General features: G+C 32.5%; 1 protein-coding gene across 1 annotated transcript in view; it reads left to right on the top strand.

Annotated features, from left to right (window-relative positions):
- Positions 1-21810, top strand: part of LOC112596584 (homeotic protein distal-less-like) — a 106311-nt gene extending 84501 nt beyond the window's left edge. The window contains exons 4-5 of the mRNA XM_025342344.1: positions 39-402; positions 21661-21810. Coding sequence (XP_025198129.1) covers positions 39-402; positions 21661-21679 — 383 coding nt within the window. The 3' untranslated portion in view covers positions 21680-21810. The remainder of the gene's footprint in view (positions 1-38; positions 403-21660) is intronic.
- Positions 21811-22371: the final 561 nt, after the last annotated feature.

The raw sequence follows: 22371 nt of genomic DNA, 5'->3' as shown, positions 1-22371 counted from the left end.
TTATCGTTTATTTATTTTTCTTTGCATCGATTTTACAGGTAACGGTTCGTCGTCCGGCAGTCAGCCGAGTCCAACCGGCGGATACATCGGCGGTGGAGGCGGCGGCGGTGGCGGCAGCGGAGGTGGCGGTCACGTGGGCCCCGGTGGCATGGGCCAGCACGTCGGCAACAGCCCGACGCCCAGCTCGACGCCGGTGTCCTGCGACATGTCGCCCGTGCCGCCGGTGCACCACTCGTCGTCCGGCGTTTCCGGTTCGCCACCGGGCGTCGCGTGGGACATGAAGCCGCCGAACCTGCAGGCGTTGGCCGGCAATCCTCATCACCATTCGCATCATCCGACCGCCGGGTACATGCCGCAGTATAGCTGGTACCAGGCCGACGGTCCAAACCAGGGCCTTCTATCGTGAGTACAAAATATACCATAATATCATGCAATATTTTCTCACTTCGCGCTACATTTATGTTATATAACGTTATAACTGGTGTGTATTTTTAATTCGCTGAATGTTTGATGTAAATCTATATTATAAAATATAAATATCTTTATTGGTAGTCGTTTCCTTCGTGCATAATATAATGAGTTTATGATCGATTTGTAGTGTAATACTAACATAATTCGTCCGTTTTACGACAATAACTGTCAATACCTACTTACTTGCATTAAATTTTATGTTTTAGTTTTTTATGATTATAGCGTCGTTGAAATATAATTTTAATAAATCAACCACTATTTATTTTATTTTCTCAAAAAACGATATCCCATTATATTATAATGAAAATCACTTAAGACAATAAACAATTTTTATTGAATTATCAACATTGCATTTTTTATTTAACTTTTCCCCACATATCCACACGCGTCATATAAGACTTCAGAGTTTCTACGTGTGATCGGCGTATTTCTATGATAATATTGTCAATTTTATTTTCTGCGATTGAGTTACATCCGCTGAATTGTCTTTCATTTCTATTCGTAATTATTGAGACATTAACTATCCCATTTACGATGTAATAATGCACTTTTTCCTTCAAATGCCCCATAATTGCATAACAATAAAATGGTACATTGATTTTCTGCCAAATTGAACCCGTAATTAGCAATCATTCGAGTGATCGGTCGGCGGAACAGTCTCTCGGTCCTCAAAATCGTAAACATTACCTATATTAAATGCATCCAAACCGTGAAAAACAACATTTGATATAATATGGGTCGAAACTATGCCATCGACCAATCACATGGTATACGATACAGGACCTTAAATTAGAGTGTAGCTGTTAAAATAATACAAGGGAAATTATATTGGTCAAAGTCAAAGACAATATTATGTAGTCGGACGCTGAAATCATAATTTTAAAATTCAACTGATACTGGTACGATCACTACTTTATTTTGTATGATAATATACCCATGTTTATAGTGACTGTAGTTTTTCTTCTGTGGTCAAAAATACAAATTTATTGAGTGCATATGACATTATTGTGTTTTTAAAAATATTGTTGAGTTTTTATTGAATATTTTAACTTTTGTTGTTAGCACAACATGCAGTGTTCATTCTTAGGTACATAAAATAATATTACTGTCTTACCTTTTGGCTTCCTCTCCGTCGACCGTCTTATTTACGGGACGGATCACATCTATTCACAAGTCTGTTACGTGTATACATACATATATATAATGTATATGTGTTTTATAATGAAATCCGTCACGGTTACTCTTCAATACGCGTGGTATATATATATATAATAACAATATATATATATATTATTATGCATGTATACAATTAATATACCATAACCGCGGTTGTGCCGCTACTGCTCTGCCGATCGTCACTCCGACTGCAGACGTCCCGCGGCTTCTTTAACTAAGCAGAAACAATTCGATTAAAACAAATTTTAAGAAAATATGATACAAAAAAAAGAGGGACGGCAAGTGTTGGATGTCGATTGTGTGTGTGTGTGTGCGCGCGAGTGCTCGCACGCTCCCTCCTGCGACTGTGCGTGTGTTGTGCACCGCGGATGAGCGAGTGATTGATGACGTCTATCCTCGAAAAGGTTTCTTTTCGCCGCAATTTATTTATTACGATAAAATATAATAATATTTTTGTACACACCTTACCTTATGTTACGTATAACGCGATGTGTATATTGTATATGTATATATATATACAGTGTGTACAAAGTAATATAGGTATAGAACAGCTGTTTTGTATTATGACGCGACTACGGCAAGGCCTTTTTACTTTTTAAGTGCGGTGCGCGCCACGTCCACACCGGGCACCACCGCTACAGCGGTATTAATTCGATAATTAAATAACTGAGTAGAGGCGCATTAGCCTTTAGTGTTGTATATCTATATCGGCTAAACCTATGTACACTCACCTCTACTCTTCGTTCCCGCCGACCACGCCACCCGTTAACACTGATATTTTTTATTACTTGTTTCGAAAAAACTCGCACCCATCATACACGACAAAACCCATATATACGCAGATAATTCGATCTTTCGTATTTGGCGAGTCCACGAGTGTAACTATGGCATTATGGTGGTAATAAAATAAAAGGGTCGACTTAAACGTCCCGATTTAAAAATTTGCAACCATAAATTTAATTGGATTTTTAAATTTCAAACGACGTTTAGCGATAAAAAATTACTCATTGTTTAGTAACTTTGAAATTTTTATTATACTCATAATATGTTTAATACAGTAATTTTTAGTCTATTGCATAAAAATATATTTCATAATAATATCTTAAATAGCTACATTTAAAATTGTTTAGATATTTGTACATTGTATTTTGTCGAGTATATAGTGTATACACATCTTTTACTCCTGGAAGAGTGCTTCCGTATTAGAATCGTCGTTTTCACCGTTTCTGATGAGCTTATAATATTCAATATTATAAATTATATCAGATATATTGTATTATTAATTTTATAACAAATAGTTCAAATACCCGTACTATGCAATATAACAGTTTTAGCTATGTAGATAATATGTAAAACGTTTTATTAAAAAAAAAAAATCACTCACATCGACCACGCCAAGTAGTATTGTGTACGTAAATGAATATAATATATATTTTATTATATCAAGAATTGTATTAATAGTCGTGTATCTATATTATATAGTAAATTACATACTTAAATGACATTCCTCGGATGCGTGTACACGTCGTATTGTTTTTCTTTTAAATTATATACGAATATATTATAATACATAATATATTATTATCATACATACTTACCTATGTGCATGTGTATGTATGTCTGTGTGTGTATATGTGTGTTATTTCAAATGTTTTTTTTTCCTTTATAATAATAATTATATATCGTTTAGACGTTCTGCGAATAGTGCTTCGATTTCTTGTTGCTCGCATTTTATGCGTTACATGTATAGTATCATTATTGCCTACAGCCGATGGCTATAATACGTACGCACATAGTACCTATATAATATAATGGTCTAATAAACAAGAAAAATAGGTTCTTGGTTTTTCCCCCGGAGAAAATAACGGGTAAAACGGCAATAATTGGAAGAAAATTAGGAGAGAAATCGTTCCGTAGAAATATGGCGTGCAGAACACATACACTGCACAGATATTTGCAGTGAATCAGTCGTATTTACTACGTTCAAAACCTGCTAAAGTCGTCATCTGCAGCAATAAAAAATATTTTTGTGCACGGGCGAGACGTGGTCTCGAAAAAAATTGAAATAATAATGTAAGACACAGAATGAACGTATTCGTAGAAACATTTCTCGAGAGGGAAGACCGCGTGATTAAAAAAAAATTTAATTTATGCAAAAATGGTAACCCTGGGCTAGAATCTGATTATGTTAAGACTACCGAAGTAAAAGTGCTTAAATGTAAATATTATGGTATCATACACATTACATATGTCGCTGGACGTTTTTCGTTTTAGATAGGTACCTATACGCTCATTGCACATTTTTCAAAGATCATATATAAGACCTTTGATTTTTTTTTAACGTTTTCACAACCATAATATTCTACATTTTTTCACTTTCTAAAATTAAATTAAATTAGTATATTGATGTAAAGCTTTTCAAAAAAATTATCAATATGTAATCGAGCATCTCATTTAAATATAAACACATGTATACATCGTATTATATTTACTCATTCAGTGACGATTGCTGTATGAATAGAGTGTATAAAGTATATATATGTATATATAGGTACCATTGTGAGCATCTAAGGGCCAAAGGCCACGAAACATACTGTCACTGATGTTATTATAATGCAGTGGTCAATTTAAACCTTATACACAGACAAAATGGAATTACTACATCATATTATTCTCATATCCTATATATGTATATATCGGTTACACTACCAAGACTCGACATATTAAATATTATGCGATAGTCAGTGTATATAGACGTATTTAAAAAAAAAATTCACTTGTCTGGCCAAAATTAATTTTTGAAAATTTTCTTAAGTCAAATCAGTCTCCTCGCTATGTAAAAAAAAAATATTTTAAAGTTAACTTTGAATCGATTGAGCGGAGTTATCAAATACATATATGATACACGAGAATACTGCAATATAAAATCGTGTCAGATCTTCCCCCGCTGATACCCCTTACCTTATATATACATTTTAAATTGACATGTATATATACAATAATGTTCATACAGACTTTTATAATATTTTTCCAAGCACATAATAATTTACGAAATTATAAACACTTACAATAGTAGTGAGGATGAAGTTATGTTTCGGTTTCGTTCGGATGCGTGTAATAATAATTATATTCTGTAAATTCGGTAGCCCGCCTATTCATTTAAATTTTGTAGCTGTAGGGCGAGAGACATGTATATTATACAGCACACACCTATGACACTTAAAAGTGTTCGTGTGCCCCTGGCTTTAAATATTTTAGAATTTAAATCACTATTTATATTTATATCATGATTTACAGGACTCGCAGTATTCGCGTTTTTCCCCATAATGTAACAACATATTATAAATCAAAGATTTCAAAGTCAATTTTTCGTTGACTGTAATAAAATTTTAAAAAATTAAATAAATTGTCATTGTCATCGTTGTGTGTGTTTTAAATTTTTTTTTAGGTATTTCAGCAATACACGTATATAATAATATTATTAAAATATTTTATTATTATTTATTTAATCATAAGTTTTTGTTTGCACGCGCATGTTAACTAAATAGTAATAATTTCTATACATGTTACAAATTAGTAAACGTCTATAGACTTATATAGACCATAGTCCATCAAAAATGTCGATATATTTTTGGTAAACAACATTAATACCAAACAACTAAATAACTTAACATTATCATATAATATTCTATAGAATTCCGAAGGATTTATTCACAGATTCAAAACAACCAATATAATTTTTGAACAGTATTTTCGTCATTTGGCTATGATTTTTCTGTTATAAAAATTAAAATTTATCACATTAACATTCCGTTGAGTTTTAACAATTTTCAAAAAAAGTTATACGATTGATATATACCACACAAAATCACTTTCCCAGCCTTGGGAAAACGAGTTACATTAGGAATCGCAACGTGCACCTACATTAATATATTATGTAGGGGCACCATTTATCATCATAACGCATGGCGTCTTAAATCCCGAGGCTCCAAACTCAAATATTAAACACGAAATGCCGTCGATTTTCGAACATACGCATAACGTCATTATCATTATTTATTATTATTATTATTATCATCATTATTATTACATACCGAGTACAGACACAACGTGATCTAGAACGATACCTATATACCTTTATTATTTTATAGTGTTTATTATTATATTATACTTTTTCGTATTTAAAACATTTTTACATTTTTAATGCTGGTAGACAGATGTTTGACAGTTTTTTCGCAATATGGGTACAGTGACCTTCTCCGTGCACTATACCAACACAGAAGAAACGGTATTGAATACAATACGACTTTTTTTTTCTTTTTTCTTTTTTTTTTTTTATCCATTTTGTTTCAGCATAGTTATTTTTCTGTATAGATAGGTACATATTATACACATACGGTTTGTATACATCAGTCGGCGGCGACTGTGGCGGCGTTCCTATGTAGGTAGTGCGTACGCATACCTATCTCTCGAAATCGGTCGGTCAAACGTACAACTAGCGCGCATATAAACATATTGTAGTATAAAATACAATATAGATAGTACAAAAATTAAAATGTATGCAATAATTGTAATATATTATACATGATGTTTTTGCCAATAAAATGTCCATCGTGATACGTACAATTATTTGTCTCAATAACACTTGTTACAAACCACGTACCTTTAAAATATGTCATGTGATATAAACAAATCTCAATAGTTTAGCCATTTCAATCATTGAATTATTGTGTTCAGCGATTAGCGATCGATTACAACATACACAACACGACTAACAGATTATAATACTATTTTATCGTTTGTTTTTTTTTTTTTTTTTTATTTCAATACGAGAATCACGACTTTCTTTTTTCGTCTCGAGGAGTTAGCAGTCAGCGGTTCGGAAGCTTGGAACTTGCTCTCGAACACCGTATTTTTTCTATCATCCATGTGTCTGAATATTATATAGCGTATATATACTATATAGGTATAGCAAGTTTAAAAATCACCATCCCATTTTGTATGTATATATCTTATCAAATTCTGACATACATATTTGTAAGCACAGTGCCGTGTGCGTGTATATACAACCGTAGATCGTTACGTAGACAACGAAACAAAAAACGAAAGCCGTATGCCGTACGGTTGTTTCCGGCCTAGGCTAAACGTACAATATAATAATATACTTATTACTTATACATAATATACATATATTTTATGATTTTTATTTCTATTATTTTACTTTGTTTCCTGTCGAAAAATGATCGTATACAATTACAACATTTAACATCCAATGCCCGGACGTTAAAAAGTCGCGAGAAATCAATTTATCATCAGCACTGCGCGGTTTCCCACGGACGACGACGACGTTTCTACGTCGTAAAGTACTGCAGTGATGCTTTATAAAATATTACTCCTATACACATACACTGTCCCGAACATTTTATATAATTTACTTTTATTATAATATCATGTATAGGGTCTCGCACAAAAACTGAAAAACAATAAATGTTTAATCGTTTTTTTTTTCAACAATGTTGAATGTACACCAACAAAATAAAAAAATAAAAAAAACTATGAACTGTAATCTCTACATTCAAATAACATTCTGACAATATTGTTGGCGAAAGACGTGTAGACAGGAACGGACACAACACACCCTTTACTATATACCTATATTTATATAATATATTATATTCGGGTCAGTAGCGTTTACCGCTCGTCACCCGCGTGTATAATAATGAATAAAATAAAATATGGTCGAGAAAACGTAAAATAATAATTACACACGCACACACAAAGGTCACGGTGAGTTGGTCACGCCGCTGCCGCCGCCGTCGTAGACATTGACTAATTCCGAGACACTTGTTCGACCCTGACGGTAGGAGCCGCGACAACGACATCGACGACGACGACGACGACCGGACGTTGTATTTTATATGGGTAGAGGTACCCACGCATCTACCGATCTACCTGTCGTCGCAGGAGGGGAATTCTATACCGACAAAAGTCCGTCGCCGCACAACGCTAAAAAATAAGTAAAATATGATAAAAGTCTCTTCACAGGGTCTTGCACACGCGACTCACTGCACCGTCACCGTGCACCGTCTCGTCCGTTATTTACGCCTCATGTACGTGAGCGCGAATTAAAATATTATAATAATCATATTAATAATTTATAATTAATAATATTACATATTTATACAATAATATAAATAGGTACTCGTTTTATATGATAACGCGTTGTGCACTGTTCGCGTGTATTTTTTCCACGGTCATACAATTTATGATATTATTATTATTATAATTATTGTTACATTTACAGTAAACTGTAAAGTATGCATATAATATAAAAATGCATATTATATTATTATATTATACGCTATTAATGTATACACACGGAACGCGGTTAAACGACTTGTATATAGTAGGTACATAATATGTATTCAAATATTATAAGATACAAACGTTATATTACTCTGGATTTAAGTACCTACGTTCTACACATAGGTATATAATATGGATATATTATTACTATGTATATATAAATCATCGGAGCTGTGAATTTAATGTTCTGATAAACTGTTAAATCGTGCATCCTGCACTATGTGCGCTATTCATTCAAAATTCAAAAAATATGTTAAATTATTATTTTTTAATTAAAATAAGAAAATATTATAACCAACATAATATAAAAAAAATAATATATTATATTAAACAAACCTTTATCAATATTATGTTGTTTTTTCTCATTTACATAATAACCCATTATTAACATTATCCATGTATAATTTCATCGTATAAAGTAAATTGTTTCGATTTAAACTTTTAAGTTTTAAACACAATTTTTTAAATCACTCGAAGTATATAATATTACTATCGATTTTTTTTTTATTCACGGGTAGAGGCTATTACTATTTATGGTTTTCAAACATTTTTCTTCAGAAATAATAGTCTTCAATAAAAATACTGTCACTATATAACTTAATCGATAAAAAAATATTGTCTACTGGGGCTAAATCACAATTATCAGACTATTCAAAATAAATTATAAGTGTAAAAAGTATCCCTAAAATATTCTTAAGTTTAACAAAATAGGAGAATGATACAGAATATCTAAAGAAATATTGACATATAATAATCCCTGCACACTATATAGCAAAGTTAAAGAAAAGGGGGTAGCAGGATAAAAGACTCGGTCATAACGTGTAAAATGGTCATAACCTGCTTTTTCCTGCTTGTTGATATCGTATTTTAATTAAAAAAATATTATTCTAACATGAAGCCAACCAATACGCGTGTTCGATTCTCCAACAGAGAGTAATGTGGTGTATATTTGTGGAATTGGGGAAATATGCAGAGGGCGAACACACACGAGACGCAAGTGGCAATGTATTGGGCCCGAGAACATCTTGTCAATTTTTATCCACGGCAAAAGGTTATAAAGTGCTCACCTAACTGCAAGTACAAATCACAAACGCTTTCCACATTGTAAAGACAACGAAAAATCTGCAATCGCGCGGCATTAAAGAATATATTATAATTACATTATTTAGGCGAAATATTATATTGAAAGTCGTGATGAAGTATTTACATATTATTTTGTATAGCGAAAAACCAAAAAAATTATTATCGTACAACGCTACGCTGCAACCATAACTAGTTTTCCAGTATGTTTCTTTAATAATAATAATATTAATAGTTATTACTTGTAACTTTCTTTTATCGTATGGTCCGTGTAGGCACATTTGATAAATGTACGATATTCTATCCTTTGACTTAAGTGTTTACGGTAGTTTTGGTACGTTGAAATAATGAGTGTACAATATGTTTAAACGCTAATAATTTATTCAATATATTATACGATTGCCAAAGGAATAAATAGGTACGCACATCATAATATTATATTATATTAGTGTATATTTTTGATTAGGTATTTACTAATATAATAATATACTATGAACGTTGCAGTTACGCTGTTAATAATAATATAACTATATATAGTTTAATTATTGATATAAGCTGCAACTCGTTTATACGCGTATGCGATAATAATTGCGATATGAATTATAAACGGCGGCTATTATAAGTATAATTTACTTGTATTCACAGATACAGAGTAGAAATCATAAGACTCGATAAAAAACGTACGTCGGTGAGGCAATGTGAGCGCGCAAACGAGACGCCTGCTCTAATGAAATACATATAATATTATAATTTATAAATGATAATACCTAATATTTTAATGAGTTTGTATGGGACGCGAGCGCGTGCACCGTCGATGAAAAATCAAAATAAAAATAACCAATATCAATAATGATGTCGACGATAGAAAAAACCAATATTTAAAAAATAAAAATAAAAGAAATATGGCGGACGTGTTCACTGGTCAGACCTCTGTGCGGTGGTAACGAGTCGTCACGTTCGTATATTATTATATCCTTACAAATATAAATGTATATGTAAGTACGCCTACCCAGTGCAGCTGGGTGAGATGAAATATATAATATCATATACCTATGTAATATATATATATACTTGTGTGATTCAGAATTAGTTCTCTCTCTATAATATATATATATATATATATAACATATACATGAATTATTTTATACCTTGATATAATATTTTGATATCTACGCGTATGTACCGCAGCGATGATAGAAAATTGTATCACGTCCGCGGCGCGCAATGCCGTCTGAAGACCTCAACGGGAGCAACGAGACCTTCCTCATCACAAATTCGCTTCGAAAAAATATCGTCTTATTTATTCTTCCTTTTCCAAAGATGACGACGTGCAATAATAATAATAATTCATTACCTGCACATAGGATAACGGATTTCGTCTTGAATTTATTATGTATACGTAGCCGCATGTAGATTGTAGGTATATTATAAAATAGTATATAATACGTATGAACGTGAGGTATGTAAAGTCAGCTTGTGTACTTATACGCGCGCGAAAAATATCTAATATTATAGGTAATACCAATTATCAGCTATTTCTGCACGCATACATACACGTAAAAATACTTATAAATATGAATTTTTTTTCAAAGAACCCCGTTTATCATACCGCTTATACTATTCTGATTATAAAAAAAAACTGCAGCGAGAAGACGTTTTCACGTGTGTAAAATAAACTTTTACGCAACTATATAAATCGCGCCAACTGCAGTCATCACGTAGGTAGAAAATGAATCCATAATATTATATATGATGTAATAGTTTGATCGTTTTATTATACTCGTGATACAATGTGTAACTGCGATAGTATTGATTGTTTGTTTGAATAGATTTTTAAATTCTTCACATAGTATAAGAATTAATTTGTATTTATAATATATATGTTCAAGTTACTATAGGTTTATACTAGTCGTGCAGAATTTATCCCAAAAAGGTTTCATTCTCCTCTTACCACACACTATCCACATATTTTGTGCTCAAATAGACATTATAAGTATGATATGCTCTGACTATTAATTTATAATTTTATTTAAAATAGCTCATTCATGGAAAAATAGTTTAAGTGCTATTATAGTTGGGATGTATAATATGTTATATCTACGTATGTTATAGGATATAGCTTTTATAGGTATATAATAAATTTGTATACACAAAGTGGTCAGATAAAATGTGGCTATAAATTACCGACTGCCCTTACTGTTGTAGGTATAAAAATCGATACGAGATCGGTTTATTCTCCTTCTGGATAAGACTCGAAAAAACGATAAAACGTGACGGGAAAAAGCTCCGGCGAGGCGCATGCGTGCGACATAATAAAATCAAATAGTCTGAATCAAAAAAATTAAAAATTAAAAACAAAAAAAAAAAATTGCGTGATTTACCAGTAACCGTTAATAGACATGTGTAAAAATATTGCGTTTCAATATTATTGTGCTTATTTAATATGGTATATTACGCTGTACGCGTGCGACCCCAGTGGTGGTGGCGCCCCTCCGCGTCTAACGAATTCGTATTATCATATCATAAGCGCCGCGCGTATTACGACGGCGTGAGATGACAATGCGACATAATAACGAAAGCGCGTGCCGACTGCACGTCGTCGTCGTAATATTCACGACGAGGCTAACGTGCGTGCGCACGCGCGGAAACGGATAATAATTATTAAAACACGAAACGACGATTTTTCGCGTGCACACATATAGTATAATATTGTGGAGGTATAAAGGAGGCGAACCTGCACGTCGTTCTCTGTGCAAAGGCCGATTTTACGATTCGTTAAACGCGACATGTGCCGAATACCGTCCGCGCGAGAAGGGAGAGACGATTGTTGGCGATGACAATGCAACGTATTACGGGCATAGGGGTATAGGGGTTGACGGAGGTGTAGTAGAGGGTGAGCAGCAGCAAAAGTCGTCGTCGTCGCGGAGAGCACGCGCTTTTCGCTCGCACGAGCCCCTCCCCTTCCTCACATGAAACTTTTTCATTTCTCGTTTGCGCACCACCGTCCGTGTTCCGAACCAACACTACGAGTGCCGCGCGCGTTCGAGTACACAATGCGGGGCTAACGACGGACTCTCCTCCTCCGATAATCGTCGTCGACTTTCCTCGCATAATATCGTTGTAACGGGAACGTCGTGGTAATCTGTTATATCGTATGTATTACTACATCATTGTATTTGTTGTAGGTCCGATCCGTTCATGGCGGCACTCGTCAAAATTTGTAAATCATATTGTAATAATAATAATGTGATAGATACGATGTTCGTAGTACACTGCAGTTATTATATGCTAAAGTTATCGTGAAAAGTCGCAAAAAATTGCCCATGAAATCTTTACCTGTTTTTAACACAAAAGCATTACATTTTCATAAAAAACATTATAAACATCGCTAAATTGTATTCGATTTTATAAGATATTATATGCCTTGTAATATTATTAGGCATATTATTGCATACACACGAATTCGTTATATCACTTATATCTGGACAGTAAAAATCGTCTTTAATAAAATTATGGTTAAACCAACCCAGACTCGAACAATTTTGTAATACATAGTAATGAGCTTAGAATTACTTGCCATTTATACAAGTCATCAATGTATTCGTATATCACAGATATTCTTGTATCTATACATCCCCAAATTTATTCGCACCTATGTGTTTAAATAGGATTTCTATCCCTGTCCTTTTCGTCATGACTCATGAAATCATGGGGCGTTTATAGATCGATTGGTGACGGGGATTTTTTCAAACGAATTCATTGGACGGCCCGTGCATTTCAACAACGTATTACTATCATCAATATTATTTATGCGTCCATGCGGTATATCAGAAGATGACTTAACAGTTTTCCGTCGACACGGTTCATCCTAAACATGGCCGCAGCCGTGGTGTATACCGAATACACATACTTTACTATAATAATAATAATAAATTGATGTTATTCATTTTATAGTACATCGATCCATCATTACGACCAATGCCGTATCCGGAAAATGAGTTGTTTTTTATTTATTTTTTTGTAGGAAGAGGGTAGTGAAATGTTTTTATGTATATACTATACATAATACATTGTATAGTATTGGTTATGCTAAAATACACTTATTTATGATTCTTTTTCTCAAACAACATTTGAAAAATAATATATTCATTCCTTAATTGACACCGATGACCGACAAACAAACTACCGTTTTTATACATACATATATAAACGGGTGTTGTCTCAGGATTTGTAGTTTTGTAATAGATTATTTTTACTCTGGGCCATGAATCATTTCTGAAATCAAACCTCGTGTTTGATATTATGTTATTAGTTATTAAAATTAATGTGATATAGGGTGGCTATAGAAAATATATAATATATATAATATATATATATATATATAATTTATTCAACACCTCGACATGATCTTAACACCTTTTTCCGTAGCATTTGGCTCGAAGATCCCCGTAGGTAGTATTATATATTATTTATGTTTTTACACACATATTATATACGAGTATAACATCTTATTATCGTCCATCGGTGTATAATGCTACTAAGTCATTTGTGTATAAATGACGATTTTTGGTTAGATTATGTCGTGTCACACGCGATCATATCTACATATAGCGATATATATATATATTATAAATTATAATATTATGTTTTTCGCGTGTGTATGTGTGTTTTTTCTTGTAGGTACAGTTAACAGAGTCGTTCGGCAACCGAAGTACCCGCGCGTTAGTAATATAGGTAGTTGTCGTCATTAAAATATATAGATATACATTTTTTATTATATCGTCGTCGCTCGTTGTTGTTAACCATTTTACGCTCTGAAACTGTTTTCATATATGATCATTATGTGGATTGGTTATATTAGAAATGTCAAGACATGTAATACTAGTAACCCCGCCCCACCCTACCCTACAAAAAAATAAAATATTCCACACATACACTTACATGATTAAAATTAAATTTCAGTCAAGAACCGATAGAAGATCGTTAAATTGTTGTAGTCACTAGTATTTAAACTGCTTTTCATCATTCGTAACATTTTCGGTTTTTTAATGAGTAAATTGTTAATGTTTCCGATCAGTGGTATTAATTTTGTATAAATTCTTTTCTCTAATCATACAACATTTTCTAATCGTTGAACTAGATCTAAGTTGGCTGATAATACACGTCTCGAAAATTTCAACTAACCGGTGCAGTGAACCTATGTCTATTTAGAAATCCAATTCGTTCGACCGATGGCCCGTCCGTAAAATATCACGTATTATTTTTAAAATATTTTTTTTTCAGCAACTCGGACACCATAAAATTATTAACGTCTCTCTATTTATATACTATATTTATCTACGAATTTATACCGTTTTTTTCACATGTAAGTTAATCGTCCGCATGTTTCGCCTTATTTTGACTGGATCGTGACGAAATACATTTCAATGTCACCCGCACACTATTTACCACGGAAGAGAGGAGGATTAACTTATTTAGGAACAACGATTTATTTTTAACGAATTTTGATCTTTCCAAGAACTCCGTAAAATCAATTGAAATGTATTACAAAACATTTTGTTCGCACACACACACATAGATCGACTACATTAATAATGTAATATATACACAATATACCTTATACATATTATTTGCATGTTGACATTTTTGGCATTATGCGTTGTGTTATAGTGTTTTTTATCTTATTATCCGGCCCTGTATATATTACTGTGAGAAACGATAAAACATGTCGAATACAATCGATAACCTTAAGACTCTGAAGACAGATTTACATATTTATTGTACACCGCACTTTCAGATGAATCAACCACGTTAACCGCGTTATTAATTTATAATGTTAACGTGCAGACAATACGTGATAGTAAATATGATAAACAATATTTGGTTCATGCCACACTAAGTTTTATGTCGTAAAATAATTAAACAATCTCCTCTGCAGTAAGTCGTACGATTATACGTATTATTATAACACTATCAACATAGAAGTAATCATTTATCCGATATTACCTATAATCATTTTTTTAAACAATAACGATCTGCACTTGCAAGCGATAACTATAAACACTTTATATTGGTATTAAACGCGTTTGTACCGACGTAAAAAAATCAAGTCCGTTAGGTTATTATTGCTTTAAAAATGATAGATATTAAAAAATGCGCGCATACATCGACCTGTCTAAAATATAGCCAGACTGCGACGATACAAAACAATTTTCGTCTATTTTATCGAAACCGCGCGTCGTCGGAGTATAATAGAATATTAATTTACAATAACGTCGTCGTGTCGGAACTATATAGTCATAATATATTACGTACCCACCTAGTCTCATCGCGGTGCAGTGTTTCGTTTCGAAAATCAATGACGTGGAATCTCGCCCTTAAAACGCCGAAAAATACATATTATATTGTGGTTACGTCGTGCAGGCTACATGCCGCGCCGCCGCCGTGTATTGGACACGGTGGGTTTTTCTTTCGTTTCGTAAATACATTAATAATGTAACAATAATCTGTACCTATACAGGTATACATTACACGTAGGTATATAATATAATGTGAGCGTAACGATCGTTCCGTATAACCGATTTTGTATACTGCGCCTGCTGAGCGTTCCCAGCTAAAAATCGACGGCACAGAGACAATACACGCCGCGTATACCTGCCCGCTACTGCGTACGTATACGTACGATACGTATACAACAGACGATGGATGCAGACGATTATCTCTATTATGTGTGGTCGCACACGGATGTTAACCCATATTATAATATAATATAAGGAGTCTAGGTGAATAATGTAGTACGACGTACTACGCGTCGCATGTGTCGATCAGTTGCCGTAGGTATACATTATAGGTAGGTAGGTAAAGTACGTATTTCGATTTTTGCGCGCTCTGAAAAGCTTTCGGCGGAAATAATATATTTTAATAATAATTTGTAAGACGCGCGTGATTTACATAATATGTCCGCAGAGAACTCTTAGAGACGAGTATATACCGTTGTGATATAGCAGTATTTCTCAATCTTTTTGATATGGCGCGGCACTATTACAGCCTTCTCCTAGGTTTCTTTCTAGTTGTATTCTGTTGCACGCACCTACTGCAATACGTGTCCTTCTTTATCGTAATGTAATCGTTCATAATATCATATCATAATATTTTTATCTCGTAATACGTCATAATACATATTTTTTCATATTTTTTTATTTTTATTTTTAATATATCACAGCAATCCCGTAGGGCCAACGAGTGCATAATATGTTCAGTGTTCATAGTATATAAACTTATAAGAATTCAAATCCGACTTACTCATTTGGCCTTTCGATCCTTGTAACTTGGTTACACCGGCTATACGAACGAGTATAGGCAGTAGGCACACATAAATGTATAAATGTATAATACATGCGGGTACAGCGTTTATGCAATAATAACAGTATAATATTGTGCTACAAACAACATAGGCTATCTTATAAAGTCCGTGTAAAATCAATAAAACCAATCCACACATATATATATTATTGTAGACGCTTATATTATTATATGTATATGTTTGGTGGCTTTTAACGGTTCTTGTATTTTACGCACACTGCCGTTAAATAATAAAAACGTCGTAACGAAAAATGTATACATATAATAGACACTAGACAGGTATATCTACACTGAATTAGAATATCATTGTCGTTTATTCGATACGTATAAATATATAATACGACGAATATTAAATCCATCGAAAACTGCATAATATTTCCATTCGGTGGAGGAGTATACCTATGTACGTCGCGGTTGATAACATAATCGCAACCGTATAATATATAGGTGATATAATTAACTTGCATATCATTATGTATAAACATCGTGGTTTTAGTGGTCGTAAACATGTATTAGTATACGTCTGCAGTACATGATATAATATTATTATAGCTGCGGGTGAGCTGCGGAGACAGCGATAAAACCAATGGGACAACGTTGTGTGCCTCGCGGGTGTCTGCGCGTATAATAATAATAATATAATATAATAGTAATAATATATTATTATAGGTACATGTTACCATATTACTATATTATAATATACCGTACCGTGGCTAAGCGCAATCTAGACATGTCAACACACACACACACACACACACACACATACATACACGCGCGCGCGCGCTCGTTCAGTTTTTCTATCATTTTATTAATCACGGAATAACAATATTATTATATTATAATATATCGTGCAGTCACGGGTACGTGTGCGATTTTTTTTTTTTGCCGTCGCGTTCACGTGTACCTACATAATATTATTATAATGATAAATTATATTATTTTATTCATTTTTTATATTTCATCACGCCTTTAACGGCTTTAACACGTCATAATAATATTAATATCTATGACGTGTATATACTCTACACCTATACGGTACATAATAATATTATGTTGGTATATACTATATACTATAATAATAATTGAGCATCGTATATTATTTGTACGCATTTATTCGGCCCACGCCATAAAATAATAACAATATATTCGATTTCTGTTGAACGACGACGACGGTACGTCATACGTTGTGGTTGTGTGTCGTGCGAAAATCCATATTAGTGCGAATGACGAATAGTTTTTTCTGTACGACCCGGCTATGGGCCGTGATAACCGAGTGGTTCTTCTGCCGTGATATTATATTTTATAGTTTTTTTACACCCCCTACGTGCGTTATCGATTGAAGATAGCCGCCCCACGTGCTCCGGTGCGAAGCAGACATTAACGTTAAAACTGTATATAAATCTTATGCGTTGTAATTATATTGTAGCACGCGTGGTAAATGTCGGATAACATCAATGCGGTAAAAATCAAAAATCGATGAAAGACGAATGGGATTTCCTTTCGAAACGTGTTTGGGTCCCGATCGTCGCTGCCTATATAGACGAGCAGAGTCGCAAAGGTCTTCGGAAATCATCCCGCGGTGTGGAGCACACATTCAATATATTATATAACTTTCATTTTGCGTCGTCGTCGCGTTCAAACAATCGTAATAATATTGTTATATTATAGACGCACAATATCACGTCGCGCACCATTTGTCGGCCTCCGCGTCGTCCTGTCCACGTCGATGGAAACTTTTTGGAAATCGAATTAATAACAGAAATCGTATTTAGGTGTTATAAAACGAAACAGTTTGACGTACAGAAACTAAAATATGGGTCTTTTGAAGGCGTTTAAAACGAATAACAAACACCGTCATGATGTGAGATTTCAATATTATTTTTCGAACCATCGTCCGATTTCGAGAATTACATAATATTAAGAAGTAATCTAGAAATCTTGAGTTATTAATAATTATTCTCGTAGATTCTGAGATTTCGTGGATATATAATGTAATATTATCATATTTTTTTTCGTTGAGCACTATGGTTTTAGATAATAGTTTTCGAAGAATATGTCGTATGTTAGTTTGCGAGGGGGGTGGTAGGGGGCGGATGATAGAGAATAATTTCTGGAATTTCTCGAAACACATTTCCAGAAAATCATAAAATTAACGTTGGACTAAGGTTTTCGGTCATATGGTCATCGGTAACGAACAATATCATATCGTGGTTCGGTTTGGTTGACGATGAGTTCGCAAGATAAAAAATTTATCGAGAACCGCGAAAATTTCTCAGAATAGAATCGAACGTTGCACTATTGCACAAACATATAAAGAGTTCGATATGAATAATAATTGATAATGTGATTGCGCAACTTACAAGTAGAATCGAGAATCATAAAAAATCCGTACAATAATATACGTATATTATTTGTATGCAACAAATATTACTCGAGCAAAACCCATTTTGTTCAGCTTTAAACGTCCAATGCTGGTGGCGCAAGTCAGCACTCGTTCAAGTGGATAGACATAAGAATTTTGGCTGCTATAAATCATTGGTCGAATGAACTGACTAATTTTGAATAGGTTTTAATTAATACATAGCAATGCTTTGTCGTATGGTACTCGCTATAGTACATATTTAAAAAAAAATTAATCTTAATTTTATTTCTGATTATTGACATTTCTCGTTTGGTTATTGTCAAAATAATATATATTTTACCTGCGGTTAGATGCTACGTTCAATAGCTAGTAAACGCCCCCTCGACAAAAAAATGAATGGGAACATCATCATCTCGTGCTACATATATGGACAAAACAACAGTGGTTAATTAATTTCCTCTATTAAACATATGTTTTCACACCTATAGGTAGTTAAGATTTCACATAGGTACCTTTCAATTAGGTCGTTAAAATTAAATAAATATGATTAGGGATATATTTCTAATCATTTCCCAAAAAAATAGAACTAATATATTTTGATACTTATCATATTTCGGTCATATTTCAGACGAATGTAACACGATTGCGTCCATTATATCCTTTTAACAATTTTCCAGTATCTATACTACTTAAAAGTATTAATACATGGCGAAATAAACATTTATGATTTCTCAATATGTATAAAATAAATATATACCATTTTCAAATAAGCTTTAATATAATAACTGGATTTTTAATATTAAGTACGTGTATAAACGTATGTTCCGCTATAATGAGCTATTGAAAAATGTTTATACATTACCTATAATATTAGGACTAACTTATATTATACTTAATGCAGTTTAAGCCGCTAGCTTGCCGATTTGTGGTTATTCGACTTGATTAATCCATTAATATAATATATATATATGTGTACCTATATCGAAAAAAGTGAAATCAAAAGTTATATGTTTAAGTCGACTCTATACTTGGATAAAAATCTGATACTTATAATTGACCGCAAATTGGCAACGTATACATGAACATGATTGTACACATTATATGTGTGGTAAATATTTAACCATTTATGCGCCAGGGGTGGGGACAAAATGAAACGGGAAATGATTATGCATGTACCTAGTAATCACTTTTTAAAACGAATAAATACGATGTTAATTAAACGGTCTTAATCTAACCTGACTAAATATAATATAAAAGTTTTCGGTTTCAAAACGAATTCAGGACGAATTTAACTAGTCATTTTACAGTGATAAAAAATAAATTCCTAAAAAATGTTATTGTAAAAAACATTTTGATAAATTCCGTCGTACATTATTCTTGTGGTCCTATTTTATTACACATACGTAATAAACAACGAAATTCTGTTCTCCTATCATCCTCATTTATAAATGAAAAATAAAAAAAATGCTAAAAATCAACAAAAGTTGTTTTTAATAATCGCACCTTGACCGCTTTGATCCGCGCACAGTTTTTATTGCGATATCTGCAGATTTTTCTGCTGCTACTAGAAATCGTGTACATGCACTGTGAATTTGCATAATACACGCAATCTACAGCAATATGTAAATATTTGCTGCAGGCTCCTTAATCAGTATATATATTATTGTAGAAACAAGAATATTAAACTATAAAACAACAACAACAAAAAAAAAAAAAAAAATGTGAACATATTTTAATAATGTTATGAAATTTATTATACCTTATGTATCATACATAATATTTTTGCTTATGCATTAACGGAAAATATAGAATATAAAGGGATTACTGATTCAAATCGACCGACAATGTCACGTTGGTGGTCAATATCATATAGATCATAAATAATTAGACGATCCTTACCCAAAGATAATGCATGCTCGATTTGAGATACCTTGTGGTAACAGAAAATTGACAGTAGTTTTTTGAAATATGGTTATTAATAATTAAAATGATTTACTTTACATCAACAATAAATATTATCAATTTTAAAAACGGTTTGAGCTTATTTTAACTTTGTAGATTTCCCGACAGATCATAGTTGAGTTATAATATACCAGGGATGACCAACATAAATAGATTTGCGGGTGACATAGACAAATACAATAATATCAAGAGCCAAAATGTTTATAGACACATTTTATATAATTTGATAATTTTTTATAATCTATTACCTAAAAAATCCAGACCGAGTCATGTTATTAAAATCCATTAACTCAACATTTTTTCGATGCTATATCAGTTGTATATGGTTATCAGTTAATCATAACTATTAACATTGTTATTTCAATCAGCACGAACAACTTAAAAATCAATTGAGCTACTGTAAACCAAAATATTTTTTATAAATTATTTTTCTCAAAATACAGTTGTAAAGAAAATAGTTAAAATGATAAATATTTATTAATATATTATGTAACAAGAGTGTGTCTAACTGCCATCACGTATTATTGAAAAAATCGGGCCGTGGAAAACGGCTACTTCCTCTTTCTTCCTCGAGAATATTCATTTAAAACCACTGCTTTTCGTTTTTATTGTTTGCAAATGACGGTGCGTACAAAACGTCGTTATTTGAACAACAAAAGCACTTGAGTTTTGGTAGTATTATCAGAGTCCATGAGGGCCACGACTAGCGCTTAACATGGGAGGACAATTCGTATAAGCACCGCCGCAGCAACCCTCGTATTACTATTTTAATGTTGTCGACACAAAAATTACTGCCAATATTAATATGTTTTAATATTATCTACTATTTAATATCATGCAAGGATTACAACTCTAACATAATTTTTTTTTTTTTGTTTCAGGGTATGGCCGGCAGTCTAACAAAAAATGGAAATAAGTCGACAAACGTAGAAATTTTACTGTTGTGTACCTCTATATATATATATATTTAACTCAAATATAATTTAACTGGTGATATATATATATATTATATATTCAGTGTTTTTAAGTTTTTTTTCTCCTTTCTGGTTTGTGCGAAACACTATAATATTATTTTGTATATATAAATATACATATATATAAAAAATATATGTACCTACGCAAGACGAGTATCGTCGCGTGTTTCTCCACAAAACCCAAAAATTATATTTAACGACAAATTATTTTATTTACAGTTTTATTTCTACTGCATATATAATTATTATTATTATTTTATTATTATTATTATTATTATTATTATTATTATTATATTATCGATTTATTCTTTTTGTATATATTGGATTTGTGTATTATTATTATTATTATTATTTTTTTTTCCGAATATATGTAATATGCAAACAATATAATAATGAACAACATTGTGAAAAAAAAAATGTAATTACACATTGTATAATGATGTACTTTGGAACCTTCCATAAAATTATATAAATGATATAGTTAAACTTGTATATATTGGAAAAAAGTGTTATATTGAGCATATATTTAGACACTAGAAAAAATCATAGGTAATAGAATTTTTAAACAATTATTTTTTTGAACGTGTTATTATTTATCATATCCACGATTGTCTCTAG

The sequence above is a fragment of the Melanaphis sacchari genome, unplaced genomic scaffold, assembly GCF_002803265.2.
Source record: "Melanaphis sacchari strain LSU unplaced genomic scaffold, SCAv2.0 Contig32_pilon_pilon, whole genome shotgun sequence".
Lineage (NCBI taxonomy): Eukaryota > Metazoa > Arthropoda > Insecta > Hemiptera > Aphididae > Melanaphis > Melanaphis sacchari.
The sequence above is the reverse complement of the archived record's forward strand: the minus strand, read 5'-3'. Positions and strand labels throughout refer to the sequence as shown.